Source organism: Arvicola amphibius, chromosome 10 (assembly GCF_903992535.2).
Source record: "Arvicola amphibius chromosome 10, mArvAmp1.2, whole genome shotgun sequence".
NCBI lineage: Eukaryota > Metazoa > Chordata > Mammalia > Rodentia > Cricetidae > Arvicola > Arvicola amphibius.
This window is the reverse complement of record NC_052056.1, coordinates 10,052,647-10,069,068: the sequence shown is the minus strand read 5'-3', so window position 1 is coordinate 10,069,068 and position 16,422 is coordinate 10,052,647. Positions and strand designations below refer to the sequence as shown.

Sequence of the window (16,422 nt, the reverse complement as noted above, 5' to 3'; positions counted from 1 at the left end):
CATGGCTGCTGGATAGGAACAGAGCTGAATCAGAGCTTGAGGACTCCAGGTCAAGGTCGGCTGTCTTTCTCTCAATTATGAGCCAAACAAAATTAACTCACATGCTTAAAATTTTCTTCCTAACGTCTTAGCTATAACAACAAAGACATCCATTGTAAGAAATTAGAATATTTATAACACAGGGAAGACCAAAGGCTCTGCATTAGTCTGTCAACTTGGGTAATGCTTACGAATGCTTCAGGAAATGGGGATTGCTGGTCATGTGGTACACTGATGCCTTTATTGAATGAAAAAGCACAATGTTCTCCCTAAGGTCGTACAAACTCTTCAAGAGTGTATTGCTGCTGTAGGGAAAACAGACTGGTGGGTGTGAATGGTGTCATTTATTGAAGTCATTCTTCTGCATTTAAGTATTTAAACTCCTTTTAATTTTTGACTATAAGTAGTATTTCAGTATTGATAATTTTTCTCTCTGCATTTTATGGTCACCCAAGGGGGCTTCTGGATTCTCTTGGCATCTTAAATTACTTTTTTTGATTCTAGATTCTAGGCAGTGGAATTTACTCTCTACTACTAAAAGGTCTTGATTTTTTTTAATTATTTGATATATATTAACCAAATTACCATCCAGAAAGATTAGTTTGTCCCCTTCCACCATGAAGAATAGTGTCCAGTAATCATATGTAAGTGGGTGTTAAATATGGGTTTACATACATCTCTTATATTTACATTGCGATTTCATGAAATGAATTTTAGAATTCATTGAATGAATTTCCAAGTGATAAGAGTTGAACACCTAAATTAAATAAGATTCATATAAAGAAATTTGTTAGGGATTTTATAATTATGTAGTTTACAAAATTAAGTAGCAAGCACCATATGTTCCTGCAAGTTTCTAGGAGATGATTTAGAGAGGACAACGAGGACCATTTTGACATCCATGTTGCAGCCGTCTAAGGGGCAGCTGATGTTGACATTTCAGGGACAGCTTCTGACACCGTGTCGCTGAGTGCTGATTTCCTGCACTAGCTATGAAGATGCACGGCTTTCGGCAATGCGCTGAAGGTGTGAGTTGTCACTGTCCTCCAAGCTCACATGTGGATATGTGCTCATTAGCCAGATGAAGTGTGAGCATGGGAGCATGCAGATTATTTTAGCCAGCATGAGTGAGGGATTGAAATTCCTGTTAAGATGCCCTTACTCTAGGACGCTAATATTTCTTGACAGAAAATCAATTCTGTTTGTTGGAGTGTTTAATTTACAAGTATGGTTGGATCTTTGGATCACAAGAAAGTTCAGTTTTTTCATTTTTTTGTGGCTCGACGTTAAGTGATAAACTGTTAAATGTCACTGTCTTAAAAGTATTGTTCAAAAGTATATGAGAGGAGAGAGAGAGAGAGACAGTCACAAAGAGGGAGAGAGATAGAGAGACAGTGAACGGTGTAGAGAAAAGAGAGACAGAGATTGAGAGTGAGAGAGTCAATAGGCAACTTTGTCCTATAAGGAATCTTTTTTTTTTTTTTTTGAGGCAGAGTTTTGCTATGTGGCTCTCAAAAATGTGTGAGGCTGGCCCAAATTCATCTTGGACTCTTTAAAGAGTGCTGGGATTATAGGCATATACCACCATGTGCAGTCTTCTATCCTAATAGCAGAGCTATTGCACTAAGATAATGGTTTATGTAGATTCATTATTATTATATTAATCTTCATCTACTCGATGAAGAAAGGTTTACATTGTGTTTGTTAGTAGCACTGCAATGCCATCAGGCATCTGTTCCAGGCAAACACGTTCTCTGATGTAGCTAGGTCATTTCTGTTAACCCCTACCATTCAGTCACTTGGGAACCACCAAAAACAGGAGTTGATGACACATGATATGTGTCTTCCAAAAGGCAACGTGTGTTCTGGAAGGAAAAGGATTCTTTAAAGGCTCAGGATGAGCAGCAACCTTTGTTTCCACAAAATCTTTAACCTTGTGAGTCGGCAGTGCCTTTGTCAGAGGCCATGCTTCATGTATATGGAATCATCAGAGAACAGCTCTGGGAGTGCCCAGGGGACATCTAAACCAGCCCCTCAATTTCCTAAGACTCAGGCCACATGACAAAGCTTGCAGCCTGCTTATAAATTACTTTTTGAGTATTTCTCTTCTGTTCAGAAGAAAAAAAAGAAAATCAAAGTTTGATTTGTTCTCACAGATTTAATCTTCATATTTTTATGATTTTGCCAAAAAGTGCAAAAACAGTAGCAACAACAAAACGAATAGATGTTAGATAAACCCCGCTGTTTGTAGCAGCCTCTTCTGATCCCAGGCTTGACGTATGTATGTCCTGGGCACTTTTACATGCTTGGTAGATGTGACCTTCCACGAAGTTTTATTTGACTGCATTGTACAATTTCATGGTGGTATCTCAGCTTCGGGAAGGAAAAACAGATCAAGCTTGACATTTTCCATTCACAGCTGAACCAGTTAATCATAGAGTGGAGGGCACTGAAGGAGAAGCTAATCAGAAAGGCCCAGAAAACAGGGCTAGGCAGCATCCGTTAGGTGAGTCCAGATTGCATTGATCAGTGACACTGGGGACCAGGAATTCCTACAACCCATTTGCACTAAGAAACCTACTTCGAAAAAAAAGCAAGCAGTGAAAAGGTGACCTGTGTAGCAGACTTATCACCCAAAGAAGCTTTGTAAAGTGGAAAAATAGTTACCTCTCCGGGAGGCTTCAAAACTATCAAAAAGATTAATTCTCTGGATGTCATAGGTTAATGTGGTGTTAGGCATCAAGGTTCGGTTTCGGTTAATACTGGTGACTGCAAACTTGAAAGCTAATTCTTCAACATTAACGGGTTCGTTTTCCACAGTTTCAAAAATCCCTCCTGCAGAAGCAAAAGAGATGCAAGAGAAACATTAGACATGTGAAATATCACTGTTATAAAAGAAGATTGTAAAGTATAAACAAAAGACCCAAAATAATAATCGCCAGGATGACCAGGGTAGAGACTGAATCTAGGCTGAATGTTATCAGAATGTGTTACTTGCAAACAAATAGTTCTAGCTGCATCCATATATGCTTAGGGTTTTAAACCCAATATTGGATATATAATACTTCTTAGATAGTGGCTATATTCCAATTATCAATACCACAGAATCATAGCTAATAATACAGTAGAAAGCAATTTTCTCTGATTTTCACAAGACTTATGTTGTATTTGACCTAAGCATAGTTTAAACTCTATTCTGGTAGGGAATCCTGCCTTGGGATCAAGACTTTTCTACTGAAATCAGTTTCTAGGAGCTGGAGAGATGGCTCTGCAGTTACAAATCATGTATATGGCTTAGAGGACCTACGCGCAATTGCCAGCACCCATTCTAGACTGCTCACAGCTTCCTGCAAGTCAGGTTCCAGAATATCTGACACACTGCCAGGCACCTGCACTCATGTGCACACCCTCCCCTGTAGCATGATTAATAAAAACCCAGAGACAGAAAATGGGGTTCAACCTGAAGATCAGAAAAGTAAAACAACCAGTCACTGGCTCATACCTCTACCTCAGACCGAAATGGTGATCCTGCCTCTGGGAATCTCAGAATAAGATTGTGTGTCTCCTTCTATCTTACAGTCCTCTTTAGTGCTGATATTAAAGGCATGCACCACTACATTCTGGTTTCTATAACAAACTACCTTAGATAGTGGGATTAAAAGTGTGTGTCATCACTGCCTGGCCTGTAAGGCTGATCAGTGCAGCTATTTTACTCTCTCAACTTCAAGCAAGCTTTATTTATTAAAATACAAATGAAATATCACTGCACACACCTACACGCTCATGTACACATCCACCCCCAGACAGTCGTGTGCACACACACACTGATGTGTGCATCCCACCCATACACACTCATTTTTACATACCCCAACACACACTCATGTGTAAACTCCCACCTAGCCACACTCGTATGCACAGCCCTGTTCACACACACTCATATGTACACCCCATTTATGCACGCTCATGTTCACACCCCCATTCACAACACTCATATGCACACCCTCATTCACACACAGTCACGTTCATACCCCCATTCACACACACTCATGTGCACACCCCCATTCACATACAATCATGTTCACACCTCCATTCACACACACTCATGTGGACACCCCCATTCACACACACTAATGTGCACACCCCATTCAAACATGCTCATTGCATACCCCCATTCATACATACTCATGTGCACATCCCAATTCATACACACTCATGTGCACACCCCCATTTACACACACTCATGTGGATACTCCCATTCATACACACTCATGTGCATACCTGTTGTAATGAGGTGTGGTGGGCTGTGTTCTCGCCACCTTGCTCCTGGCTAGCTTTACCCGAAATAATTACACAGAAACTGTATTCATTTAAACACTGCCTAGCCCATTATATCTAGACTCTTCTTGGTTAACTCTCACATATTAATTAACCCATTTCTAATAATCTGTATATCACCACATGACTGTGGCTTACTGGGATGAGTATAACCTACGTCCATCTCAAAGAGGAGAGCCATGGCATCTGCCTGACTCTGCTTCTTTCTCCCAGCATTCTGTTTGGTCTACTCTGCCTATCTAAGCTGCTGTGCTATCAAAAGGCCAAGGCAGTTTCTTTATTTGACATACCCCCATTCATACACACTCATATGCACACCCCCATTTATACACACTCATGTGCACACCCCCATTCACACATACTCATGTGCGCACTCCATTCACATACACTCATGTGCACACCCCCACCAACATGCATTTATGTGCATATCTCCACCCTCCCACACACATACACATGACTAAAGAGAAAAGAAATCTGTTTTAAAGCAGATATTCTAGATCCTAACTCTAATGGTATTGGACAGGGATGGACTTGAACAAAATAGAGTAATCCTTCTCTGACAGTTTTCAGAATGAAAGCATCTTTTCTAGGTTTTATGGCTCAGATGTCTTGGGTCATATTGTATACATCCTAATATATCACAAAGCATATGTGATGGAGAACTCTCATTGGTTAATAAAAAACTGCATTGGCTTTTTGATAGGGCAGGATTTAGATAGGTGGAGTAGACAGAACAGAATGCTGGGAAGAGGGGAAGTTAGTCAGATGTCTCAAGCAGTCACCATGACTCTCCTCTCCGAGATGGATGCAGACTAGAATCTTTCCGGTAAGCCACCCCATTGTGGTGCTACACAGATTACTAAAATTGGGTTAATCAAGATGTGAGAATTAGACAATAAGAGGCTGGAACTAATGGGCCAGGCAGTGTTTAAATGAATACAGTTTGTGTGTTGTTATTTCTGGGGCTAAGCTAGCTATGCGGGAGCTGGGTGGAATGAAAAGCAGGCCTGCTTGCCTCATCACTATAGAATGGCACCCATGTGGATAACTGAATCTACAGAAAGCTTGAGGAAGCTTGGGAAAGAATAGAGTAAGGCATGGCTTCTTGGTGGCAGCAATTTCTTGGGTCTGGCTCTGCTTGCTACAGGCAAGCAAGCACTCTCATCTAAGAGAGGCTTCCTGACTCAGCTTTAGCTGCAAAACCCTGCAGCTCTTTTAAGAGGTCATGCCACGAAACACTTAAATGATGTTGATGAAAAGCTGAATGCATGCTTTTCGGTTTTTAGCCACAGCAGGAAAAAAGTTGTGTTGTTTTAAAATGCTGGCTTTCTAGGCTGTCTCACCAGAGCAATCTCTGACTCTTTCAAGCAGGCGGTCCTGACTATGGAGCTTTTGATTGTTGTTTAACACTGGTGCAGCTTGCTTGCTGGCAGGGACCTTGAACTGCCACAGAGTTGTGGTGATAAACATGGCTACAGCTGGTACCTCCACCATGAGGCTGAAAAGCTAAGGAATGGGCTGTATCCAGCTGCCAAAGCCACAGCTTTTGTCCTACCTATGTTGCTTAGTAAATTAAAGACTCATGTGATTAGAAAGAGAGAGAGATATATAGTAAAGATAGATTCAGAGATGAAGAAGACCTCTAAATGGTTTACTAAGTGTTAAAAATATATGCAGGCTAAAGGTTAAAGTTCTTAAAAGTAAAAAAGAAAAAAGGAAGTAGTTGGGTATGGTAGTACACACCTTTAATCCCAACACTTGGGAGGTAGAGGTAGATTGACCTCTGTGGCGTGAAGGTGTGGTAGCACACATCTTTAATCCCAATGCCTGGGAGGCAGAGACAGGAGGATCTGTAAATTCAAGAACAGCCTGGTCTACAGAGTTATTCCAGGACAAAGATGTACAGAGAACCTGTTTCAAAAAATAAAAGTAAAAATAAACAAAATAATGGTTTAAAAAAGCCACACAAAGATGGAAAATACACAGAGAATCTTGATACTGTATACCATTTTGCTCTCTTTGAATTGTTTGAATGCTGAGGAAGGAGCACAGATGCTAAAAGATATTTGTTTATAAATGCTGCTGAACTAATCCAACATAGATATTTTGAAAATACCTTGACTTCAGAATTTGGATCTAAGTATATTATACTTTGGAAAAGAGATTCTTTTGTTTTTAAAGAAAATGAGACCCTGTGGATTGCTTCTATCCCAACATGGTATGATAGACCACACCCTCCTGAAAGGTTGCTGTGAACACCCTCAAAAAATTACTTCACCCAACTGATGACTTAGATGAACCTGGTGCACAGGTTACACCATGAAAGATCTGATTAACAGTGCCCCCATTCAGCAGGAAGCAGTTTGGAGAGAAATAACTATATCCATATTTCCCAAATATTGCTTATAAATGTTCTTTTGCAATTAAAGGGGGATATGATTTAGATATGAATAATTTGCATTGGTATGGATTTTAAGGTCAATTTTGTTATATGTATATGTATTTCTGATCTTGATTAAGCTATTGTGATCGTGTAGTTCATTTAAAAATGTGATGTATAATTAGGAAATATAGGTTGTTAATGGATAGTCATCAATAATAGTCAAACTTGTAGTCATGTTAGATTTTCTAGATGTGCATAGATATATTTTTAGATAGACATTTTTCATATCTTTCAATGACTACAGAATATGACATTTAATGTTTTAATAACTTAGGGTTTTTCATGACAATGAGACATGTCTGCTCCTGGCAGCACCAATCTACTTTAAGAGGAAGATGGGCATTGAAGAGGCTCCTTATGGAGTTTGATAGCCATTTGGGCAAGAAACTGCTCTTGCCTGGACTATTGCATAAACTGGACACAGAGAACCCTCAGAGAGAGGACTGCTGAACTTGCCTAAAGGTGAGATGATCTTTCGGGGTTCCTGATTCATGAAAGAGTATGCGAGACACTCTGCAGGACACAACAGATACTGACTGAACTGCCTTTGAAATTTCCTGCTTTATGGAAATGTCTGCTGGAAACTATGGGCCTGTAGGCCGAAGATGGATGCCCCAATGGTACAGAGGAACTTTGGGTGACTGTCCAGGCAGCGAGATGTCTCTGTGATTTCTAGAGTTTTGTAAGTTGCTTGCTTCTCATTTATTTAGATAATATTATATCCTTCTGGAGTCTTTGATGGTGTTAAAGTATAGATAGATAGTTATGGTTTTCCTTAGATATGATAAAAGATAAAATAGATATAAACATTGTAAGTATAATTCTTGCTTGATAACTGCTTTGTTATATGAAATTTTACTATGTTAAAGTTGAAGCCTTTCTTCTTTTGTTTAAACAGAAAAGGGGGAAATGATGGAGGACTCTCATTGGTTAATAAAGAAACTGCCTTGGCTTTTTGATAGGGCAGGATTTAGATAGGTGGGGTAGACAGAACAGAATGCTGGGAAGAGGGGAAGTTAGTCAGATGTCTCAAGCAGTCGCCATGACTCTCCTCTCTGAGATGGATGCAGACTAGAATCTTCCCGGTAAGCCACCTCTTGTGGTGCTACACAGATTACTAAAATTGGGTTAATCAAGATGTGAGAATTAGACAATAAGAGGCTGGAACTAATGGGCTAGGCAGTGTTTAAATGAATACAGTTTGTGTGTTTTTATTTCTGGGGCTAAGCTAGCTATGCGGGAGCTGGGTGGGATGAAAAGCAGGCCTACCCACCTCATCACTACACATATGGAAAAATTCAAAGAAGGCCTATTTTCTCTGTTTGAAAATCATTTGAATAGACCCCAAAGCAAACTTGTGTTCTAACTCTGGAAACAAGTTCTGTCATGCCCTAGGTCTGTCATCATAAACATGTGTCTCTATCTTACTACAAACAATATCATGAGACTACAACTCTCCCTTTACTTGAAATACTGGTATTGAATAGAATAAAGATATGGTTAACTTATAGTTCTTAATTTTTTTGAAGTGCGCTCCTGAGATTAACTCAATAAGCACAGAACATTTCCTTGAAGTGGTATAAACTGACCTCTACTTAGCTAAGTCCTTGACTTACCCAATTCTTTGCTTCCTCTGGAAATAGGTCATAACTCTCTCTCTGCCCATGGCATGCTGAATGCTCGTAGGATGCAATTGATCTACTCTCATTGATCCTTATTAAAGGTCAGAATTAGGTATTTCTAAACTTTGTTGACTCACGTAAGTACACACACACACACACACACACACACACACACAGAGAGAGAGAGAGAGAGAGAGAGAGAGAGAATGAAAAGTACAAGTAGTCACCATGTGTGTGATTTTTTATTTGTTCTTTCTCAGAAGGGGAAATCCAGTGTACAGATTTTAACTAAATGTAATTATACTGGCCCTATTTTGAAGGATTAGTTTCTTTTTTAAAAGCACATGTATAGCTTTCTGTTGAATTGACTTTATTTCTTAATTAACTATAGTGTCTAGCTATGAGAGCTAAGACCTGTCGTAACCTAATTTGGCTTCTTTCAAATATGTTTCTGGCATTTATAGATCAATAGCTTGAACCATTCCTATGTAGATTACTACTATGGTTTTCTATGAAACCATACTTAAGAATAAATGATGGTGTCATGCTAACTTTCATCTAAGGACCCAGGGGAGAGAAAGTTGTAGGATTTTTAAGTTCTGGGAGGAAAATCATCCTAGAGTAGCTCTTCCATATAGTTTTCATCAACACTTTATAATTAGCAAGTCAAGTAGGAGATATTTTTCCTGTCTTAGTCAACGAAAAAGAAAGAGATAGCACACATCATCCCCAAATAATTCAGTCACAAGACTCATCTGTGACAAACGTGGAGGTTCGACTGTCAGCATACGAGTGTGTGTGTGCTCATGTTTTCACATCCCCAAGCTATTTATGCTTTATCACCTCTGAATGAGAATGATAATTCTCCATTACTCCCTGCTCTATAAAGCAAATTGGTAAATTCAGACCAATACTTTGAAAACATAATTATTCCATAGAAAAGTGTTGATATTATTTAACATTGCTGATGGCAATACAGACCAGTTGTTACCAATTTTGAAACTTGGTGCTCAGTTCAAAATTATTCCTCTGGTCTACAGTTGGCTTTTGCATAAACTCAATCTGCTTGGGTTTAAGAAAGGTATTTGCTTATTTTTATGTATTTAGTGTTGCTGAGGGACAATGGCCTTCTACCCTATAAAGATTTGTCACTTGTATTGCTTTAATAAAATGTTGATTGTCCAGTAGCCAGGCAGGAAGTATAAATGAGAACAGGATAATTCTGGGAAGAGGAAAGGCTCAGTTTGCAGTAGTCACCCAGACACAGAGGAAGCAAGAAGAGGATGCATCACTGATAAAAGGTACCAAGTCATGTGACTAACACAGACAAGAATTATGGTTTAATGTAGGATGTAAGAGTTAATAAGAAGCCTGAGCTACTAGGCCAACCATTTTATAATTAATAGAGATCTCTGTGTGTTTCTTTGGGACTGAATTGCTGCAGGACTGGGTGGAACAGAAACCTCTGTCAACAAAATGATGCCTACATGGACAACTACATCCACATAAAACCTAAGAGAGTTTGGGAAGTAATACTAGACACAAAAGAGCAGAATTAAACATGGCTTCTTGGTAGCAGCACTTTCTTGGGTGGGCTCTGTTTGCTAGAGGCAAGTGCATCTCATTTAAGAGAGGCTTTCTGACTCAGTTTTAGCTGCAAAAATCTTGCAGTTCTTTTAAGAGGCCCCACCACCAAACACTTAAATGGTGCTTATGACATATGTAGACTTGGGAGAGTAAAGAAAAAGAAGAAAGATGATAAAGTCCTTAAAATAAAGGGAGGGGGGAGAGAAGTTGGGTGTGGGAACACACACCTTTAATCCCAGCACTTTTGGGAGGGGGGCAGAGGCAGGCAGATCTCTGTGAGTTCAAGGACAGCCTGATCTACAGAGTGAGTTTCAGGACAGTCAAAAATATACAAAGAAACCCTATCTCAAAAAAAACCCAAAAATTAAAAATAAAAATAAAAGAAATTGAGTTTAAAATAACGCCATTTAAAGATGAAAAATACACAGATAATCTGTGTTATTGTGTTGTCTTTAAATTGTTTAATGGCTGAGGAAGGAGCAACAGCTGCTAAAAGATATTCGATTATAAATTTTGCTGGATTAATCCAATATATGTATTTTGAAAATGCCTTGACTTCAAAATTTAAGTCAAAAGATATATTACTTTGGATAAGAAGTTTTGCTTTTATTTCCACAGGAAAGGAGAGGCGTGCATTCATTTTGAGCTATGAAAAATCAGGTTTGATCAATGAAGATCCACTGAGAAATATCCAATAGGATCAGATGGCCCAGATGTCTGAGTTCTACATCTAGAACATCCTCAAGAGTGCTGGCTGAGATGATCAAGCTTCTGAGAATATTCTAGTCAGGGCTTGACCATAATTCAAAATTTCTTTAGGTTTCCATTAGATCTCAGCACACCCAACCAGCAGGAAGTAGCCTGGAAAACTATGCCCACATTCCCCAAAATGCATTATGTATGTTTTTCTTTGTTTGGGATGTTGGTTACAAGTTGTTATGGATAATGGTCAAGAAGAAAACAAAAAAATGAGATTAGATTCAGAGTTCTTGTTTTGAGAAAAAGGGGGTGGGGGTGGGGGAAGTGCTTTGTGACAATTGTCTTCTACCCTGTAAAGATTTATCAAAAAAATAAAATAAAATAAAACACTGATTGGCCAGTAGCCAGGCAGGAAGTATAGGTGGGGTGGTGAGAACAAGAGAATTCTGGGAAGAGGAAAGGCTCAGCCTGCATTTGTCAACCAGACACAGAGGAAGCAAGAATGCCTCACTGATAAAAGGTACCAAGCCATGTGGTTAACACAGACAAGAATTATGGTTTAATTATGGTTATGTAGGATGTAAGAGTTAATAAGAAGCCTGAGCTACTAGGCCAACCAGTTTATAAATAATGTAGATCTCTGTGTTTCTTTGGGACTGAACAACTATGGGACCAGGAAGGACAGAAACCTCTGTCAACATAGTGTGTAGGTAAACTCCATTTTGTCATTTTAAGGGAAATCACTGTATTTCATTTACCTGATGAGAGTTATTCATGGCATCCCTAGTTTAGCACCCTGCCATAATCTCCTTTTTCTCCTAGAAAGGGCATCTGATAAATATCCCAAATCTATAGTAATATGATGTGTATGGATTGCTAGGGAAGTACCAAAAACACAGTATCTGCTGAAACAGAAATTGTTAACAGAAGCAAGACTGATCCCTCAGAAGGTGGATGTAGGCACTTATGGTTAGCCTCCTCTCCAGAGTTTCAGATTTGTGATGTGGAGTGGTTAATTAATAAATGGAGCAGATAGGCCGGGTGGTGGTGGCGCATGCCTTTAATCCCAGCACTCGGGAGGCAGAGGCAGGCAGATCTCTGTGAGTTCGAGACCAGCCTGGTCTACAAGAGCTAGTTCCAAGACAGGCTCCAAAGCCACAGAGAAACCCTGTCTCGATAACAAAAATAAATAAATAAATAAATAAATAAATAAATAAATAAATAAATAAATAAATGAAATAAATGGAGCAGTGGAACTCATGCCTAGGGACACCTGTGCAACTCTCTCTCTCCTCATCCCTCCCTCCTCTTTCCCTTTGCTTTCTCCCCTTCCTTTTTCCTTGCTTCCTTTGCCTTCCCTCACTTGTCATAGCACCTTTATATCCCTCTCAGCCCTGGCTGTCCTGAAACTAGCTCTTATAGACCAGGCTGGCCTTGACCTCCCAAAAATCCACCTATCTCTGCCTCCTGAGTGCTGGGATTAAAGGTGTGAGCCACCACTGCCTACTGGGCTTTTAAGAATCATGCTCTAGCCAGGTGGTGGTGGCATACACCTTTTGTCCCAGCACTAGGAAGACAGAGTCAAGTGCATTTCTGTGAGTTTGAGACCAGCCTTGTCTACAGAGTGAGTTTCAGGACAGGCTCCAAAGCTATACAGAGAAACCCTGTTTTGGAAAAAAAAACTGACAAAAAAAATCATGTTCTAGCATTCTGTACAAGATGTTTGTGCTATTTGCAAGGATGAGGGAACAACCATATTTCAATTAAATACCAAAATAGGTAAGAGTTTGGAAAATATTGTGTGTATTTAGACTTGATTTTTGAAGGCCTGTGGGTTTCTTGTGTCAATTTTCTCCCACTGTGCTTTGGAAGAATAGAAGTTGGCACAAACAGGGCTTACATTTACTTATACTGGTATACTATATAAATATTGTATCATATACTCTATGCTCCTAAATTTGAGCACAGCTACCAAACACAGTCACTAAACAAAGACTATAAAACAAAGAGTGTGTCCACGATTTTGAGCAAATTTGAAGTAAAATCCTTCTTGTATGTGTATGTCGTTATTACAGCCTGAGGTGTTTCCATGCCCAGTCCACAAGCTGAATCCCTAACCTCAGCACCCAATACCTGAGAACCAACCATATTTTACAGTGTGGTTAGGTTAGGATGGAACAACAAGGGTGTTTCCTGACCTAGTCTGCTGTTGCTAGAAAAAAAAAAAGAAACTAGAGGGACTGGAAAGATGGGTCAGCAACAGAGAGCAGTTCTTGCTCTCTGAGGATCTGGGAGTTTGAGTCCCAGCACCTGCACTGCAGCTAACAAGCATTTGTAACTCCAGTTCTAGAGGAAATGATACTTTCTTCTGACCTCTGCAAGCAGTGTGTGGACATGGTATACAAATACACGTGCAGGCAAAATACCCGTACACATCAAATAAAATTAAGTAAATCTTCGAAAAGGAAAAGGACACTGGGATTTCATGACACACAGTATATACCTTCATAAAATCATGCAGAGGATAATCTATACAAGGACAAAGAGAAGGAAAATGGCAATCTGTGGTCCGTGGAGAAGATGAACCCACTTTCCTTAATCCTGTACCTCCAGCCTCTATGAGAGTGAAAAACTATACATCTAGTTCTGTCTTTTAAACCACTTAGTCTGTTTGGTTGTTTGATTAATTGGTGGCTTTTGTTTGTCTTGTCCACCATTAGGAAACTAGTGTATTTATCTTGTCCTTTTATCTCAAGGAATTTAAAATAGAAAATTTTAACAATTTAGTGTCAATCACTTTCATCTGAATAGCTCTCTCCTCTTGGGACTGTAGTGTAAGACAAACAAAAGAAAAGTTGGCGTAATTCCATTTAAGAGGCAGAATTCTCCAATCACAGTGCATTTCTGTTGCTGCTGCTGCACCTTCCCATGTCAGTCACTTAGGGAACCACACATAACCATATCTGCACGCAGAGGAGATTACCTCCCAGAAGTAATGGTGGGTGCAAGATGAGAGGAGTTCAACACAGAGCTTTTGATTTACACCAAGTAATTCCATGTGGACTTTAAGAGACTTGTCTACCATGATAAATCCTTCTACGATTGGATTAACAACAGGAAGACTGCAAGCGAAGGGTGGCACCCAGAGAAGGCTGAGAATAAATGTCCTATTCCAGGAGTCTTCTAAACATACAGCCCTGCCATGGTGAATATGGCAGCTTTCTTTCACTATAATAAAATGCCTGAGGTAATTTATTTATAAAAAGAAAAGGTGTATTTTGGCTCGGCGTTCGGGAGATCCTTGCCCATGATGTATTGGCTCCATAGCTCTGGGTTTATGATGAAGCAATAGATCATGGTAAGTGTGCTTGGAAGACAAACTGCTTGCTTTGTGTCCAGAAAGCAAAGAGGCAAAGAGTAATGTCCCCTTTGAGGAAGTTATTCCAATGACCTAAGAACTTTCCATAAGGTTGTGCGTCACAAAGGTCTCCAGCACCCTGAAGAGGGCCACTCTGGAAACCATACCTTTAACGAATCCATCTTTTAAGGCACATACAACATTAAAAATCTAACAAATAGTTTTAAACATTTTCCTGATTCACATGTCATTCTTTTATAATTGTAATGGAAGATGGCTGAACAAGCATTGTGAAAATTCTCAGCTTTGCTCGAGAGCCAACTATTTCTTTATTTTCTGTTTTGGCTTCCAAGGGTATTCAATAGCTTATCTCTATTACCTGCCTTCTAGTCACAGTTCCTATAGAGCAGGGAAAGCAAGATGGAGATATTAAGAACCTTGCTGGAGGCATAAAGCCATGGACCTTAAAGAATATAAGATATAATTGCCCATCATTCCCATCCTGGCTCCTTCTACAAGGGTTTAACTGGATGGTGAGTGAGAAGTGTAACATTTACTCACTTTCTCCTTCCAAAATTACCAAGAAATTCAATCATGGAATTTACTTCACTTTACGATGACAAAACCAATCAAGACTTTAAGTCCTGTTCCTATAAAAGGAATATTGTTTTGACTTGGCTTGACTTATAACAGTAAATATAGACCCCAATAGCCATTTTAGAAATGCATTGGATTTGCACTGTGAGTGCATACATATGAGTAAATACATGCATATATATATATATGTGTGTGTGTGTGTGTGTGTGTGTGTGTGTGTGTATACATAAACTTTGGCTGATTTTATATGCTATGGTTCCTGAGTATTTTGCAGAATTTAATAATTCATCCAATGATTCATTTTTTCATTTAGTGATTTATTTATAAAATGCTTTGTATGTTAAAAATCAGAGTTGTATGAGGCCCTGTGATTACACCCATGTAAAAGTGAGATGAACTGTGTCCAGCCAGGCAGGATAGTGCGTTCCTCTCATCCCAGCACTTGGCAGGCAGAGCCAGACAGTTCTCTGTGGATTTCAGACCAACTTGGTTGACACAGTGAGTTTCAGGCCAGGCCAGGCCTACATAGTGGCATTCAAGAGAGAAAGAGAGAGTAAGAAATGATGAAGGGAGGGGGAGAATAAAAATATTAATATGTGACTTTAGGAGCTTTTGTTTTAGATATTATTCAGAGGTGGAAAGAAGGGCATTAATATGTCTACTGAGACGCCAGGAAAGTATTCACTAAAATGATACCTGTGTCAGAATCTGAAGAACTGAGGCATGGGCTGAAGATCCTGGGAGAAAACTGTTCTGCAGAGAGAGCAAAGTAATGAAATAGGGGAGCTATTCCGGGTCATTTTTAGGGGTGACGCGGCTGCAGCTGACTGAGCCAGACTTTGACTGGTAGAAGAACTCAATGAAGTGATGGAGGTAGAGTAGAACAGGTTACAGGGTGCTTAGGAAACAGCGATAGGTCTACGATTATTATTCTAAGAGGTGTGGAACACTAGCAGTAGGGTTTGGACAGAGTGGGTAAATGATACATCACACCGTGAAAGAATCACCCTGACGTCAGTATCAATGAGGAGATCGAGGAAATAAATAGGCAAGAGCCAAGCCCAGAAGGATCTGCTTCACATGGGGCTACTTGAGTAGTTCAGCTGAGAGATGATGTGGCTAAACGCAGAATGTTGCTATTGACAGCATGAAAAGAAATTGGTGAATAGAAGGTAGTGCTGGCAGGGTTGCCTGACAATGCCCATGAGATGAGGATGAAGGATGACATTGTGCCTGGAGATTTAAGCAGTCATTGATGTCGCTGAAGAGCAGGGCAGAGGGAGCTTCTTGGAATGCAATTATTCTGTGATGCTTCTCAGGTATTTAAGTGGAAATTTCAGCTAGGAACTTTGCTATACTCATGTAGATGTTATAGAAGTTGTTTCTGAATGTGGAAATTAGGGTGTCATTGCAGTGAAAGTAGTGTATAATGCTATTGGCCTGGAGAGAATATCTTAACAACAAGTGTAGACAAGCCAAAGAGTTCCCACAGCCAATAAAAGCTGGAATACACAGGGACCAAATCACTTGGATAGTGTCAGGAGAGAGCAGGACACTGTCAGTTCTGTGAATTTGGTCTTCTGGTCTCTAGAACCACTAGGGAATGCATTTCTGTTACTTTATATAGTCAAGTTTAAAGGTGTGTGTTTGTGTGGGTGTGGAAGTATAGGAACTTGAAGGATCAGGTTTGGTGGGTTGGGAGCAGTATAGACAGGGAGAATAATGAAAGAGATACCTTTATG

The 16,422-nt window shown here is 39.7% G+C and overlaps 1 protein-coding gene across 2 annotated transcripts in view; it reads right to left on the bottom strand.

Moving 5' to 3' along the window:
* Grik1 (glutamate ionotropic receptor kainate type subunit 1) overlaps window positions 1–16,422 on the bottom strand; it is a 392,331-nt gene that overhangs the window by 158,555 nt on the left and 217,354 nt on the right. For both annotated transcript variants that reach the window (XM_038346565.1, XM_038346564.1), the window contains exon 2: window positions 2,707–2,874. In XM_038346565.1, coding sequence (XP_038202493.1) covers window positions 2,707–2,874 — 168 coding nt within the window. The remainder of the gene's footprint in view (window positions 1–2,706; window positions 2,875–16,422) is intronic.